This window comes from Zeus faber (genome assembly GCF_960531495.2).
Source record: "Zeus faber genome assembly, chromosome: 22".
Classification (NCBI taxonomy): Eukaryota; Metazoa; Chordata; class Actinopteri; order Zeiformes; family Zeidae; genus Zeus; species Zeus faber.
This window is the reverse complement of record NC_137209.1, coordinates 5,585,860-5,600,524: the sequence shown is the minus strand read 5'-3', so window position 1 is coordinate 5,600,524 and position 14,665 is coordinate 5,585,860. Positions and strand designations below refer to the sequence as shown.

Genomic DNA, 14,665 nt, shown 5'->3' with positions numbered 1-14,665 from the left:
CGCCCTTCAAACAGTGGAACCAAGCGAACAATGCTCTACTATGGCTACAGCAGCTTGCGACATGACTGCCGCGGCGCTGAGATCGCTCTGAGGCCTTTATCGCCACATGACTCAGCAAGCTGACATCTGTAATCAGCCCACCCCAGAACGGGCAGTCCAACCTGTGTTTGCACAGTTGTTTAGCGGTTTGCCCAGCGCTACGTTCGCAGCCTGTAATCACGAGCATCAGGCATTCACATCAACCGTAAGCATCAGGCATTCACAAGAGGCATCTAGCAATTGTGGTGAAGTCATTCTGCCGGCCCGGTGGGATGCTGGGTCGAATAAGTAAGTGGGCGAGCAGAGACGGAACAGCCAGCGGACATCCGACATCCCTCTCCCCAAAGTTTATTGGTGATGGAAGGCTGGTGTGTGTGTGTGCGTGCGTGTGTGTGTGTGTGTGTGTGTGTGTGTGTGTGTGTGTGTGTGTGTGTGTGTGTGTGTGTGTGGTGGAGGTTATCCGGTCTTCCCCATTACCCCAGATGGAGGTTGTGTAGGTGGACAGCTGGGCTCCAGCTCTCCGCCCACCTTCCTCACACACAGGCACACACACACACACACACTCACACACACACACACACACACACACACACACACACACACACACACACACAGACAGACAGACAGACAGACAGACAGACACACACACAGACACACTCCCCCATCCAGATGGACTGCAGATCGAACTTCAATGACATTCTGGGGAAAGGATTTGAGGGGCTCCTGAACATTCCATGAGGGGGGAATTCTCTGTTGCCGACCTCTGTAAATAAGGTGGGGAAAAACTAAAAGCCTGCATAGTACTACAGGTCTTGATGTACTGCGCACATAAAATCATTTGAGTAGGGGTTGGACACGGGGAGTTGTGTCTGGGTCATTGGAGTTTATTTAATAACATGCTATTGACAGAATCAACCCCTTCATTCAAAAACAAGGAGTTTATATTGGTGATGTCACTATTAAAAAAATATGGACCCATCATATAAGATAAGAGTACTTTATTGACCACCATGGGAGAAAGGATAGTCTAGTCAGTTAAGGTTAAACAGGGAGCAGGTTCTTGTGATTGTCCCATTGTAGTATTGCAGCTCTGTGTATGGCAGTCGCTTTAGGTCTAAAAATATCATCAAGTATGCAGTACCACTGTAACATCTATCCTCAGGGGGCCTCGACGTTGAAGTTGGAAAAACCCTTCCATTTTAGAACCCACCTCGGAATAGCGCTTTGATGTGTTCCGGAGACAATTTGTCGCCGATGCAAGTGCGTGTGGGAACATTAGCGGATCTTCGGCTGGTGTCACGTAGTAAAATGTTTTACTGTTTTACCTCCTGAGCCCTCCCCTACACGATGGAAGTTGCCATGGGAATACTCGGTTGAGAGAGACATTTCTTTCCCCCACCATTCTAACACCCTCCCATTTCCTCTGCTTCAACCTCAACCTGGCATCCATTCTGAAGTGCAGGGATACATTGGACAGGCGGTGTGCTGGATATTGCATGTTATTACTGGCTGAGAGTACATGTATATGCTTTACAGATTGTTTTCTTATGAAAAGAGTAAAGGTTTAAACTATATTCAAGGTCTTTGTGTCCGAAATAAAATAAATCTGTTCTTAGACTATACATTTTAATTGTCTACTTCCATCGCCTGTTTTTAGACCTCAAGCACGCACGCGAGAACATGTGGTTTCGAGAGTGGAAAGTGAGTCCTCGCGTGTTAACGTTGTTTTCTCAGTGAAAAAAGAAAACAAAAAAACAAAAAACCCCAACAGATTTCAAATCCCACTCGCAGGATATCATGCGTGGGAGAGTTCGTGAGCACCAAACGCCAAGCCCTCCGTCCAAATTTAGCATCTTTCATTCACGATGTCCCTGAACCTCCCCCGTCCGCATTGGTCCACGTAGACCAATCGGCACCTCTCTCTCACACGTACATGGACAATTTCTACTCCAGTCTGTGGGAGGCTCTACCCACAGACATGCATTCAGGGAGGGAGACCGAGAGTCTTTCAGGCAGCGAGGTGCTGGCCGGGCGTGGTTTTTATGAAGCGACGAAAACGATGTTTTGTCCAGGCTCGCTGGCCAAAACGGGAACGCAAAGTGGTGTGGAATGAAGCGGCGCCAGGGGTCCGTGCGTCGCGATCCGGTCCGCCGGGTCTCCTGCACCACGGGATTCCCTCCCCGCAGGACAAACAACACACACCGTATGAAAACTCTCCCAGCCAGGGCGGGGCCAGTCAGCACCAACGGCGCTGACTGGGGACACCCAAACTACAGACCGTCACCTACAGACCGTTGCATAACCACGCCCCCGCGTTAGCCACACTGTCGCATCTTAAAGATGTCATTTATTTATGAAACTGTAGAGTCTTTAAAAAACGAAAAATGTTTTCATTCACTCGTCAAAATCTTGGAAAACAAAAAAAAACAAGTGCACAGGTGCATGCGTCTGCGTGCACACATACGACAGGGTTTTGTTATGGATGGAGCGGTTTAAGGAGGTGGAAACACTTTCTCTGTCCGTCCCTCTACCCTTCTGTCTCCCCCTCTCTCTCTCTCTCTCTCTCTCTCTCTCTCTCTCTCACACTCTCTCTCTCTCTCTCCATCTGTAATTGGGGTTGAGCGGGCAGATGTTCCAGTTCCCTCCCTCTGGAGTCCCTTTCATCGTTTCCGTCTCAGTCTGTTTTTAGGCCTTGGCTAATCGGATCCAGCCCCCCCCCCCCCATGAGACCTGAAGATTCTCGTGTGATAGTAACTTTGGCTCCCGCACCCTGTACCCCCCCCCCCCCCCCCCCACCACCACCACCACCTTTATACTCGTCCAACTTAATATCAAGCCAGAGAGAGAGGTTTTTAGAAGTTTTGAAGGATCTAGACTTTTCCCCCTTCATCCCATCTTCTTTTCTTTCTTAGTTTTTTTTTACGTTTTCTTATCCTTAATTCCTTTCGTCCGGAGAGCGCTCATTCCTGTGCTGTCGTTTTCCTCTCGTCAGTGACTGACAGTGATTTTTCCACATTCCACTTTCACGACTTTAGCGTTATGTAAACCATAAGGCCTAGATCCGGATTGCAATTCCTTAATGTGCCAGGGCAAATTCTATTCAGATATCCTTGTATCATGGAGAACTACGGCTGTATATGTTTGTACTCCAAGCAAATACAATAAATATACTGTGAGATAACACCGGCACTATTTAGCACACCTCTCAACTGGAAGCTCTTGGAAGCAGCTGGTGTAGCATTTGGTCAAAATGAAAGCATGCAGTTTTCTTGGCTTGCCATGGTCCAGCGAGCTGCCCACTACTTATGCAGGCATTATGCTTACTCTGTCCTTGCAAAGAGGCATGTCATTGTATTCCGGGGAGATAACATTGAATGATTAATCAGGGCCCATGCCTTAAAGGCAAAAGGGCTTACACAGTGTGAGCCCTTAAGGGTCGGAGGTCACGGAATTCAAAGGCGCAACGACGGAGGCCAATTTGTAGGAGTGATGGGGGAGATACGGCCCGCGAGCACAGCTGTCAAACAGGTCCGCTTTGATTTTTTTTTTGGGGGGGGGGGGGGGGGGGGGCAGCTTGTGTCATTCATATTATCACCTCTACGCCCCTCAAAGCGTAGCGGCACCATCACTGTAGCGTAGTCCAGAGGTTAAAGAAACTGAGCCTTGAGTTCACAGGGTCCATTCTGGTCATCTGTTCTGTGTCCACCTCTGTTCTGTAAATATCCAGAACTTTTTCGCAGTTACCATGAATAGGAGCGATAGCTGAGTGTCTGAAATGTAAAAGCAGGCCTGGCTTTCCTACCTCTCCTCTTGAATACCAATCAGTGTAGAGCAATCGTCCAGCCGTCCAAACAGCCATCAATTATTCAAATATGAATATACTCACAGCGTTGTGTGCTTGCATGCTTTGAATTAATTGCCATTTGTTGTCTGATAACATTGAACAGAAATACAAAGCCCGACTATACAAAATGTAAAAATGTATTTTATAAATTTACATCGATACAGTCCTATATACTGTAGAGGCTCGCTCTTGGTAAGCGCACATACGGACCAGTCAGCAAGGTGAGCGTTCTGCAAACTGTCGATTTGCTCAGGTAAAATATTCCTCCAACTGTAAACATTGTTGATATTAAGTATATAACTTTGATTTTCGCTGTTATTTTAAACTCAAGTAAGGATTTTACTTGGCACATATCGCCCCAGCGACCTCGCCAGCGGTCATTACTTTACAGTAGCACTCTTTGAGCACGCTCTGTTTGTCCATGTGGTAGAGGCCTGTCCAGACACGGAAGGCTGTGTCTGTTTTATGGTCATCTGGACTGCTGACGGCCCCCTTGCTGTCTAAATGAAGGGCACAGTGCAGTACACAGCAGTTAACTATGGAGCCATAGGCAGCGTGCGGATAAGATCACTGATTGGCTGCTGCTGTTAAATTGGAAACATGGATCCACGCAGGGCGCCGCAGGGTCTTGGGTTCCAAAGCCATTTAGCCGCTGTAAGGGGTCGCTTGGCCGCAGTCGAGGAGCAGTGATATGTCTGAAGGAAATTCTCACAGTTTGCTCCATGTCCACCTGCCAGCTCTTTCCTCCATATTTTAGATTAATGGCCGCTGCTTTTTCTTTCAATCCTTCCCTCCATCCCCGCCTCTCTTCTCCTTTCCTTCCTCGGTTTCCAAGTACAAAGTGTGCTTCAAATAGAATCAGATCCGGTCTTCTTGTACTCATTTTGTGTGTTTGCGTGTGTGTGTGTGTGTGCTCCTGCATGCACGTCTGTGTCTACTGTGTCTGCCAGCTCTGCATCACTTGCCAGTACTTGGAAGTGAGATGAGAGTAATTTTTTCGATATGATATTCTATTATTATGTGACTGGTGAGTTATTCTCCACGTTAAAAATAACTAGGCTTCCTGCAAACGGTAAATGAAGCTGTAAAAGTCATTCCCCGGGGGCTTTCGGGCGGAGAGGGGACGATTCAGGCGTTAGGTCGGTCTTATGTAAGCCACCTCCTCTGAGTTGAACGGAGAACAACTGGGAAAAGGTTGCGGCATCTGCTGCATCTGTTATCAAAATGAAGCGATCGACGAGGACGCACACACAGGCGGGCAAGAGAACAGCGTGTGGTCGTAGAGAGCCTGCGCTTTCTGCGACACGGTGGCTGTGGAAACAGAAAACACGTGCACACCAGAGATGAACGCGTGGTGCCCTGCGTGTGCTCGTGTTTTGGTTTGCGTTGCATCTTTGTGTGTGATAGATTAACGCACGTCATAGTGTGTGTGTGCGTGTTTTGTCTTGTGCATGTGAGGGAATATCAATGTATGTGTGTGCGTATCACTCTACGCATGCTGCTGCGTGCTCGACGTTTTATGCCTGCACTTGTTAAAGGTTCATGTTTGCACTCGTGTTTGTACGCTTAAGTTCAAGTCTAATTTGTGTGCACGTGCACGTCAGGGTGTGAGAGACATCACATACGTGTGTGTGTGTGTGTGTGTGTGTGTGTGTGTGCGTGTGTGTGTGTGTGTTCATATTTGATATGGGTTTAGTTGATGCATTTCGGTTAACATTCCCCTGCTGCTGCTTCAGAAAGAGGCAGCATTGTGTCTTGGCAGGGAGAAGAGTGCGTGTGTGTGTATGTGTGTGTGTGTGTGGGGGGGGGGGGGGTCAGGGGGTCTCACAGTTTGGATTGCCTGAGAGACAAAAGAGAGAAAAGAGAGAGAGACACAGGAATTGGGTGAATGGAGAGAGTTGGAGCAGAGAGGCAAGAAACTAAAAAGAGGCAGAGTGAAACAGGAATTACGGGGCCAGAGGTTCAGCCAACCATGGCACAATGTTCTGAGTTCACACCTGGTCTTGTTGCTGATGTGTGAGCGGTAGAAACCCAGACAAACCATCAATACTGTGGATTCTCTGTTCAAATCCGTCATTTAACGTTAATTCAACATGCATTGTTTGTTTATTCATGTCTCCGCTGGACTCTGCGAATGTCAGCCGAGGTCTTAAACTGAAAGACTCTTGTACGACTTCCAAGTCAAGCTGCACCCCACTGCCAAAAGGTTGGAACGTGTCAGCAACCACTTAGGGTCTTGCTAAAAATGTATTATCCGTCAGAGAAAGTTTAAACACTGAAGGTACACGGATGTCAAATTGAATGAAATCGCATTTGTACACTCAGGTATCATCACGAAACATAACCAGATCACGATGTGCATCTGGAGCCTTCTTTCTCAAAAGAAGTGAGGAAATCGTTCAGGAGGGGTGAGATGAGTTGATACTGTATCTAAGCAACCAGTGTCTTGAATTAATCAACAGTCCTTGGAAGTTTTTCATGATGTTGTCCTTTTTTTCCCAGGAAATTTGCAAAACGGGCTCGGATGCAGTAGAAACATGCTGTTATTTGGTCATTGGCAGAAGTTTTCTCTTCTCTTCTCTTCTCTTCTCTTCTCTTCTCTTCTCTTCTCTTCTCTTCTCTTCTCTTCTCTTCTCTTCTGCGAGCCAAATTGAAAGACTCCCCGTTGGACTGAATTGCATTTTTTTACGGCCTGAATAATGGCGTTATTACAGTCTGGATTTGAAGGATGCTGTGAGTTCTCAAAGCGAATCTTTAAGTTGGAAGTCAATCATTTGTTGGCCTATTCGATTTTGACAGCAGCAAGTGATGATGGTCTCCTCATATTGCCAAATGTTCCTTGGCGGTCCTCCAGGGTTTCAGTAATCTTCAGAACCAGCAGTGATTCATTGAATATCTTCCTCTTGGTTTCACAGCAGATTTATGGGGAATAAAAGAATGTTCCAAAACCCTCGATTGACCCGCAGTACCTCACCTTGTTCAGCATGTCTCTCTGATCTCAAACACAGGTTATGCTAACAGGAAACATATTATCTGTGTGTGTGTGTGTGTGTGTGTGTGTGTTCATGGGTTTGTTCACGCAGGTGATCAAAGTCTTATTTGTAATGAGGGCCATGTGCTCGTACATGTTGACCATGAATGGGGTTTCCCTCGTAAACCTCTTCTCTGGCCGTTGTGTTTCTGTGTAATGGTAAAATGGAGCAAAGCAAATTACTCTCCTTCAATAGTTCTTGGAGTGAATCTGGACCTATTTTTTTACAGATATTATTTTGAGCTTCAACATAGCAATGTCAATGTAGTAACACTAAGTAATATACGAATAGAAATAAATGCAACTAGTACTGCTGGACTGTCAGGATGTGGAAGGGTTCAGTCTTTTCTTGAGTGATTTTGAGTATTGTATCACAAACACTTTGTTTACTTCACCTTCTTTGTAAAGCTCAGGACTTTTCTTTTCCCACTGTATTTTAACTGCATCTTCTTTTCAGCTTGCCCACCTGGTACTTACAAGCCTGAGGTCACCCCAGGGGGCCCGGGCACCTGCCTGTCCTGCCCAGACCCAGAGCACACATCCCGGCCGGGTAGCACCGCACTCACTGACTGCGTCTGCAAACCAGGCTACAGAGCCACAGGCTGGACCTGCCAAGGTAAGACAAACACATGTCAGTAAGCCTTGGACTTTATCTCCTTGAAGCCAAGGGACTGGCTTATAACCGCCAAACCTACACCAATCCAGTAAAACACCAATTGGGGCTGCAGGTATTCCTCTACTATCCCATTCAAATTTGTATGCTTTATTATTTTTAATATTCAAATATATTCAAATTGTAATGCTCAAATTTAGAACTGGGGGGGGTGGCTTACGCACAGTTATGCAGCTCCAATCAGAGTGATCTTTTCTCCAAACAAAGCAAATCAAAACTCGAGACATATTTAATTTACTCTGTTCCTGCTGCTGCTCCACTACAGGCCGCTCCTGAACAAATCCCACCCATGTTCTCACGGTCCGTTGGCAAATACCCCGTGGCCCAGCACGGGCTGCGAGCCGGTGGTTCGGAACCTCTGCACTGATGGTCGGGTTAATTTCCCGCTTTCATCGCCACATCTGTGGAATTACTGGATGTTCTAGTCAAAGGCGCACTCTCCCTTGTACACACAGTGGAACGCTGAAGGAGAGGGAAACGCTCAGTGCGCTCGTGCGTCTCCGCCGACGCGGACTTGTCACGCCGTTACCGGGAATATTTCTCTCTAATGTCTGTTCACTGTGCAGCAAACTGGATGAACTCATATCAAACTTTATTGCTCATCACAAGTGAATTGATTTGCTAACCTTTACAAAACAAAAACATTTATTATCAATTATTTATTTATAAAAAAAATGATTAAAACGATCAAAAACGATTTCAGCATCGAATTGTTTATTTATTTATTTTATATTCTTATTCTATTTGAATTTTGAATTTCGTTCTTGCAGCCCTAACACCGACCCGGTCAAGAAAAAGGAATTAATCAATATAAAATACGATGAAGAAATGGATGCTGATATTGTTGCTGATACAGTCATTAGACCCTTCCCCTCGTTGAAGAATGAATGTGTGATTTCCTAATTCTGAGGAGTCTGACGTCAACATTTTCCATTCCATTTCTCCTTTATGTGTGTATGGGTATGTGTTATAGGTTTCTTTTTACCCGTCCCATTTTTCCCTGTGTCACTTTATCTGTCGTTATCTTCACACACACACACACGCACACACACACACATGCACACAAACAAACAAGTTACAGGAGGGTCCTCCTTGCAAAGCTGCTGTTTGACACCCTCTAATTTTCTACTTTTCCAGTCTTCCTCTGTGCGCGGAAGCATTAACCTCCGAGTCTGTTCCGGTGGTAGCCACAAACACCAGCCACTACTGTCAGGGTCAAATAGGATCTGTGTTTGTTCCTGTGTTTATTTGTATGTTTGTCCGTCTAATTTAGTGAATAGGACTTGGTTTCAATTACCTTTGTCGCTCACACAGCGTATGAACAGTTCTCTCTTCATTCTTTTCCTCTCCTCCTTGTCTATTTTCCATTCGTCCGTTTCCCCACCTTTCTCCTCCCTCAGTCGTCTACTGTCCAGAGCTCTCTCCTCCAGAGAACGGCTTCTTCATCCACAATGTGTGTAACAACCGCTACGACTCGGCCTGCGGCGTCAAGTGCCAGCTGGGGTTCGACCTCCAGGGGACGGGCATCAGGTTGTGCCAGGCCGACAGCACCTGGTCCGGGACCCCACCCAGCTGCATAGGTGAGGAGCGGGTGGCACGCGTGGGAGGCGAGGTGTGTGCGGGAGGGGGTTCTGCTGGTTCCTGTCTGGAGTCCACAACCCCAAAGTCGCTGATAGAAGTCAGCTCAAGTGCAATGATCTTCAACCTGGAACCCGATGATTTGAACACTGCGCCCTTGGTTTCACACGGTCAGCGATGGTCATCTTAAGTGTGACGGGTTTTGGTGAATCCGTGGTGTCAACTTGTGGCATCAGGACAAAGCCTTAAGGCTGTCAGGGATGAAAGAGTAATAATATTACATTAATCATATAAATATAACGTAACTAATAATATAACCTGATGAAAGCTGATGCTGCTCGGGTGTTATTGTTGCTTTTTACAGTTCACAGAATGCAGTCGTCAACCTCTATTCACTTCAACCTCCATATTCACCATAAAACGTTGCTACAAAACAAAAACAAACACAGAAAACTTTTATATAGCAACCACGAAAAATGTCCCCGATAGGAATTGAACGATGTGACACTTCGCATAAAAGACATCGCTGTGCTTCCAGTGGCGACAGAGTGTGATTAGCAGCATGTTCAGTCAGGCGGATAATTCTTTGACTTTCGTGGCGTTTTCCATTTGACTCGAATGTCTTTGGCGTGTCTACCATGTCTTTGCAACAATGTTTTTGATTATAGTGATCAAACCACACACACACACACACACACACACACACACACACACACACACACACACACACACACACACACACACAATTATCTGATTGATCACAGCAGGCTTCTTCTTCAGCAAAAAGTCTCATGTAATTCCTCATTAACCTCCATCAAAGCGCCCTGAGTCTGCCACCGCCCCTCTGACGTGTTGGATCCTTGATAAACATTTATGTGCCACCTAATGGCTGCATCAGAACCGGGGTTACGCTGTCATACCAAGTGGATAAAAAAGCCTTGTAAAAGCCGGACCATGAGTTAGTTAGCACGTGTTTATGACGCGCTTTGATGTCGTTTTCATCAAGCGGTGAATAAAAACAGAAGGAAGGCTGAAAGATTTGAGAAACAGGAAGCGGTAACAAAATTATTTTCCAAAGTTCAAAAGCTTGACCTTTATTTATAGCGCCGCCATTGGGCTGATGGGGGAGGGGCTGCACAACTCTGATGCAACTTCCTATCAATGGGCAGAATGCTATTTCGTTGTAATTTACCATCTCACAGGAATTTCCGCCAACGTTGCTGAAGAACAATAATGATAATAAACAACGAGAGGGTTTCAGCCCTTCCCCGCTTGAACCCCTGACAGGAAAAAACCATTCGTCGCAAAAAAGAGCGCACGAGACATAAAAACAAACCCAAAGACACATGAGATATGCCTTCAGAAATCCCCAACGCCGACACAAAGACGGCAACGGTGTGAGTCATATACAGTGCATGTGAAGACAGTAAAAGCTGGAGGGTGCGCGCAAGATTTACAGCGGGCGCTGTAGCTGTGGTTATATACTTTCTGTGTTTTGTTTTTTTGCGGCGTGAGTGTGAGCGGGTACTTTCTGCATGGTGTACATACACTATGTCCTGCTCCGTTGGACCACGGACCTCCCAGCTAGCGCCAGGACCTCTGTGTGGGGGTGGGGGTGGGGGTCTCCAACGCACCGGCGGTCTGTATGTGTACCGTGATGAGAAATAATATACTGCACACTCCCCTTTCGTAGCATAACTAAGAACAGACACACACTGACTACACAGATCATATACATACATGTACATTTTTAAAAGGGAGTTTCACGCTCCGGTGTAAAGGATAGGTCTCGGGTGGTAGTTACAGACAATGTTATGCATTGCATTCCTGGATTTGATTTATGCCTCCCGCGGTGTGATTCATCTACCTGTTTTATGGCATCCTCAGAGAAGTAAAAAAGAAAAAAGGCATAGGCTTATTTTTCATTTTTGTTTACGTGTTTAAAGGGGAATTCCACCCCCACCGTAACATTAGAAACTTGTTGAAAACAGGCATTCGGGTTAAATCTCCCATCATTGCACACTTTCTCTGCAAAAAAATAGATACTGTATATACTGTATATTACCAGCATAGTATATTGTGTAATTCTACACGGGGATTTTTTTTTTCAGTTTTATTTATTTATATGTGTTCGCTCCTAACTGACTGTTGTCCTGAGGCTGGTCACTTTAAATAAACACATTGAGAAAGGAAACAGCCAGGAGAGTGAGCTTTCTGCTTTTCTCATATCACGCTTTTCAGAACAGTAATACAACACTTTTACTGGAAATTAAACAATAATAAATGATGAATATCAAGAAAAACTCTCTACTCGGTGTGGGTGGAATATAATTTTGAAAGGATAAACATTCTGTCGCTCATCTCTGGTTTTACGTTGCACTCCATTTTTATTCACTTTTGCTGCCTCGACAACTTTATTAATACAAATGATTCATGGCTGCTCCGCTTTTTTCCTCCCTTTTCCCTTAAAGTGCGCTCCTGCCCGGCCCTTTCCCGGCCTCAGCATGGCTACCTGAGGTGCAGCGAGGGTGGCGCCTCCTACAGGGCACAGTGTGAAGCGGGCTGCGATCGCGGCTACAGGCTCGAGGGGGACGCCAAACTCACCTGCCAGGCCAACTCCCAGTGGAGTGGACCCCAACCTCGGTGTGTGGGTAAGCCTTCAAGGACTATAACCCTGACCTCCCTCCATCCTCCCTCCACCACCCCCAGAGCTCCATCCCAAAATACAAAAACGTTGAGAAAACGCATACACATGCATGAACACACTCATGTGCGCATGCCTAAATGCACACACACACACACACACACACACACACACACGCGCGTGCGCGTGTGCAGGCACACACTAAGCTACACTATCTGCACAGTGTCTGCCGGTCAGACTGAATGACAGAAGATTATATCAAGTATATCAAGTGAGCGGTTGTAAAAGAATCCCCGTGCTGGCTATTTACATGCAAAAACACACGCTGTCCTCCACAAATAAGTGCTCATGATCATATGCAGACACAGACGCAAACACACACAGATGCATATACACACACACAAGATACACACACACATATACTCACGCCCTGACACTTCAAAACTGATAGGTTAAAATAGTTGCGTTGACGCACACTCACCACAGCGTGCACTACGGGTCAAGCACATCAGCACTCAAAAAAGAAGGAAAGAACGAAAGTTGTTTCACCATCCCAGCCCGGGCCTCTGTGCCCCGGGCTGGGATGACTCACTTCCAGCAAATCGGCACGTCACTCTATTTTAAAAAAACCCTCCACCGCCCCGTTACCGGAAGCGCCCAGTATTCCTGACCTAAATTGCTCTCTCTCTCGCACTTCGTTTGTCTGAGAGTTTGACGGCTCAGTCGAAGCTTGTCGTCGCCTCTTTAATGGAGTGAGTTACTGTTGGGTTTGGCGGGCTCTGACCCCGCTGCCAACAGTGTGTTTAGTGCGTGTGTGAGGGCAGCTGCGGAACGCCTTTGGTATTGGCCGACCGGGGGAAAGAAACAAAAAAACAAGGCTTGAAATCGTTTTTTTTTGTTTGCGATTGAAATCTCACCCCTCCCCCCACGGCCCCCGCCGTTTATATTTCAGAGTAAAAGCCACTACAGCCCGTGTCTGAAGACAGCCTACTGTTAGAAAACAATCCTCCTTTATAAGGGTTCTGCGGTCGATGCTTTGTTTTGTTTGTTTCCAACATTCTTGTTCATTTTGAACCGCAGTCTGATTGAAGGCCGTTGAAAACAACGTAATTGCTGGTGAGTCCAGTGGGTCTTGCGGAGGCCAAACGAGATATAATCACTTGAGGATTAAAAAAAAAAACAAGTATCCTGAGTTTCTTCCAGCAGCCTTCCTCTAAGCTGCTGACATGCCAGGAATGATATAGACACGCCTGACAGAAAACTAATGAGTGTAAAGGCATAGAACAAAGACTGACTTAACCGTATAAAAATTTGGGTTTTTGTACATATCTTGAGATCTCCGCTCTTGGCTTTCTTCGAGATTCATAGATTTCCCTGTCAACTGGCAAACCCATCTATCTTCCCAATTAGAGGTGCGTTGTTTGCCAATGGTGACCCCGAAAAACATCCTGCTGTCGCCCCCTGCCTGTGGGAAGAGGCAAATGGCACCGGGCGCCGTTTGCCAGCTCACCTGTCGTAAAGGTTACAGTCTCCAGGGAGACAGGAGGACGGTGTGTCTCACCACCGGGGACTGGAGCGCTAACGTCCGCAGAGTCAACTGCACAGGTAAAAACTTGTGTGTTTTAGCGTGTATTTGTGTGTATTTCCAAGTGTGTTGGTGTGTGCATGTGTTTTGCAATTGCGACCGAGATATAATACTAAGACTAGAACCCTGGAGCTCGTAGATGTCTTGTTTATGGGCACTCAAGCAAGGACAGATGCAACTGTTGAAAGTCTTCAACTCGTCTTTTCCCGACGGACGACAACGTTCCTACTGCCCAAATCACTACTGCTACTACTACTGCACAACCCTGATGTGACTCTATCAGTACCACTGTAAGCCAAGTGTTTGATTCACTAGACGATGAGAGGCCTATTGTGCTTTAAACGTGCAAATGTGTTTTGTGTGTGTGTGTGTGTGTGTGTGTGTGTGTGTGTGTGCGTGTGCGTGTGCGTGCGTGTGCTGCACACGTGCATGCATGCAAACTCTGATGTCGGCGCAATACGAGGGGAAAGAATAAAACAAAGCCAGAAGACAGACACTGAAAGAAAGAAAGAAAGAAAGAAAGAAAGGGGGAGATACAGACAGACACAAAACTACAGGAAACTTGGACCGAGGAAGTTTCCATGCAGTATTCTTTCTGCGTTTTTTTTTTTCGTTTTTTTTCCCTGTGAGCATCGAGAGCGGTTCTAACCCAGTTTTTTCGCGGCGGGCCTCAGGTCGCTAACTCAAACCATATCTGAACTGCGCTGGCCCGCTCAGACAGATGGCGCTCCGGGGAACTGCGTAATGGAATGCAGCAGAACATGTCTGGCAGGTGCGACAGGTGGCAAGCAGCGCGCTCTGCCTGCCGCCTCGCCTTTTAAATGTCCTCCATCCCCTCCTCCCGCTCCCTCTTTCCTTGCCGGGAGGGACAGCGAGCTAATGAAGCGGCCGCCGCCGTTACGGAGAAGGAGCGGTGTCGTAAAGATGAAAAGAAGCCAAGAGAAGGATAGAGAGAGAGAGCGAGAGAGAGGGAGAGGGGACGGTCGGGGGGATGATGAAAAGTGAGGATGAGTCATCTTGTCAGGGTTTTCTTTCTTAACCGTCTGGTGTGATCCACGCCCGAGGAGGAGAGGGAACGGTGAGACACAATGACGAGAAAAACCAAATGATGGGACACTGCAAACGGACCGAAAGACAGAGAGACAGAGGCTAACAGAGAGATACACACTGCCTTAAAAAAACAGATAGATGGTCAGATAGACAGGCAAACCGAAATGACAAAACAGAACTTTCAAGTCGTAATCTTTGAGCCAATATTCGACTATTAGAAT

The 14,665-nt window shown here is 46.6% G+C and overlaps 1 protein-coding gene across 4 annotated transcripts in view; it reads left to right on the top strand.

The window, feature by feature from the left end:
- The window catches only part of svep1 (sushi, von Willebrand factor type A, EGF and pentraxin domain containing 1), a 94,736-nt gene that overhangs the window by 39,701 nt on the left and 40,370 nt on the right, over positions 1–14,665 (top strand). For all 4 annotated transcript variants that reach the window (XM_080023256.1, XM_080023255.1, XM_080023254.1 and 1 more), the window contains exons 4-7: positions 7,372–7,530; positions 8,988–9,167; positions 11,637–11,816; positions 13,220–13,414. In XM_080023256.1, coding sequence (XP_079879382.1) covers positions 7,372–7,530; positions 8,988–9,167; positions 11,637–11,816; positions 13,220–13,414 — 714 coding nt within the window. The remainder of the gene's footprint in view (positions 1–7,371; positions 7,531–8,987; positions 9,168–11,636; positions 11,817–13,219; positions 13,415–14,665) is intronic.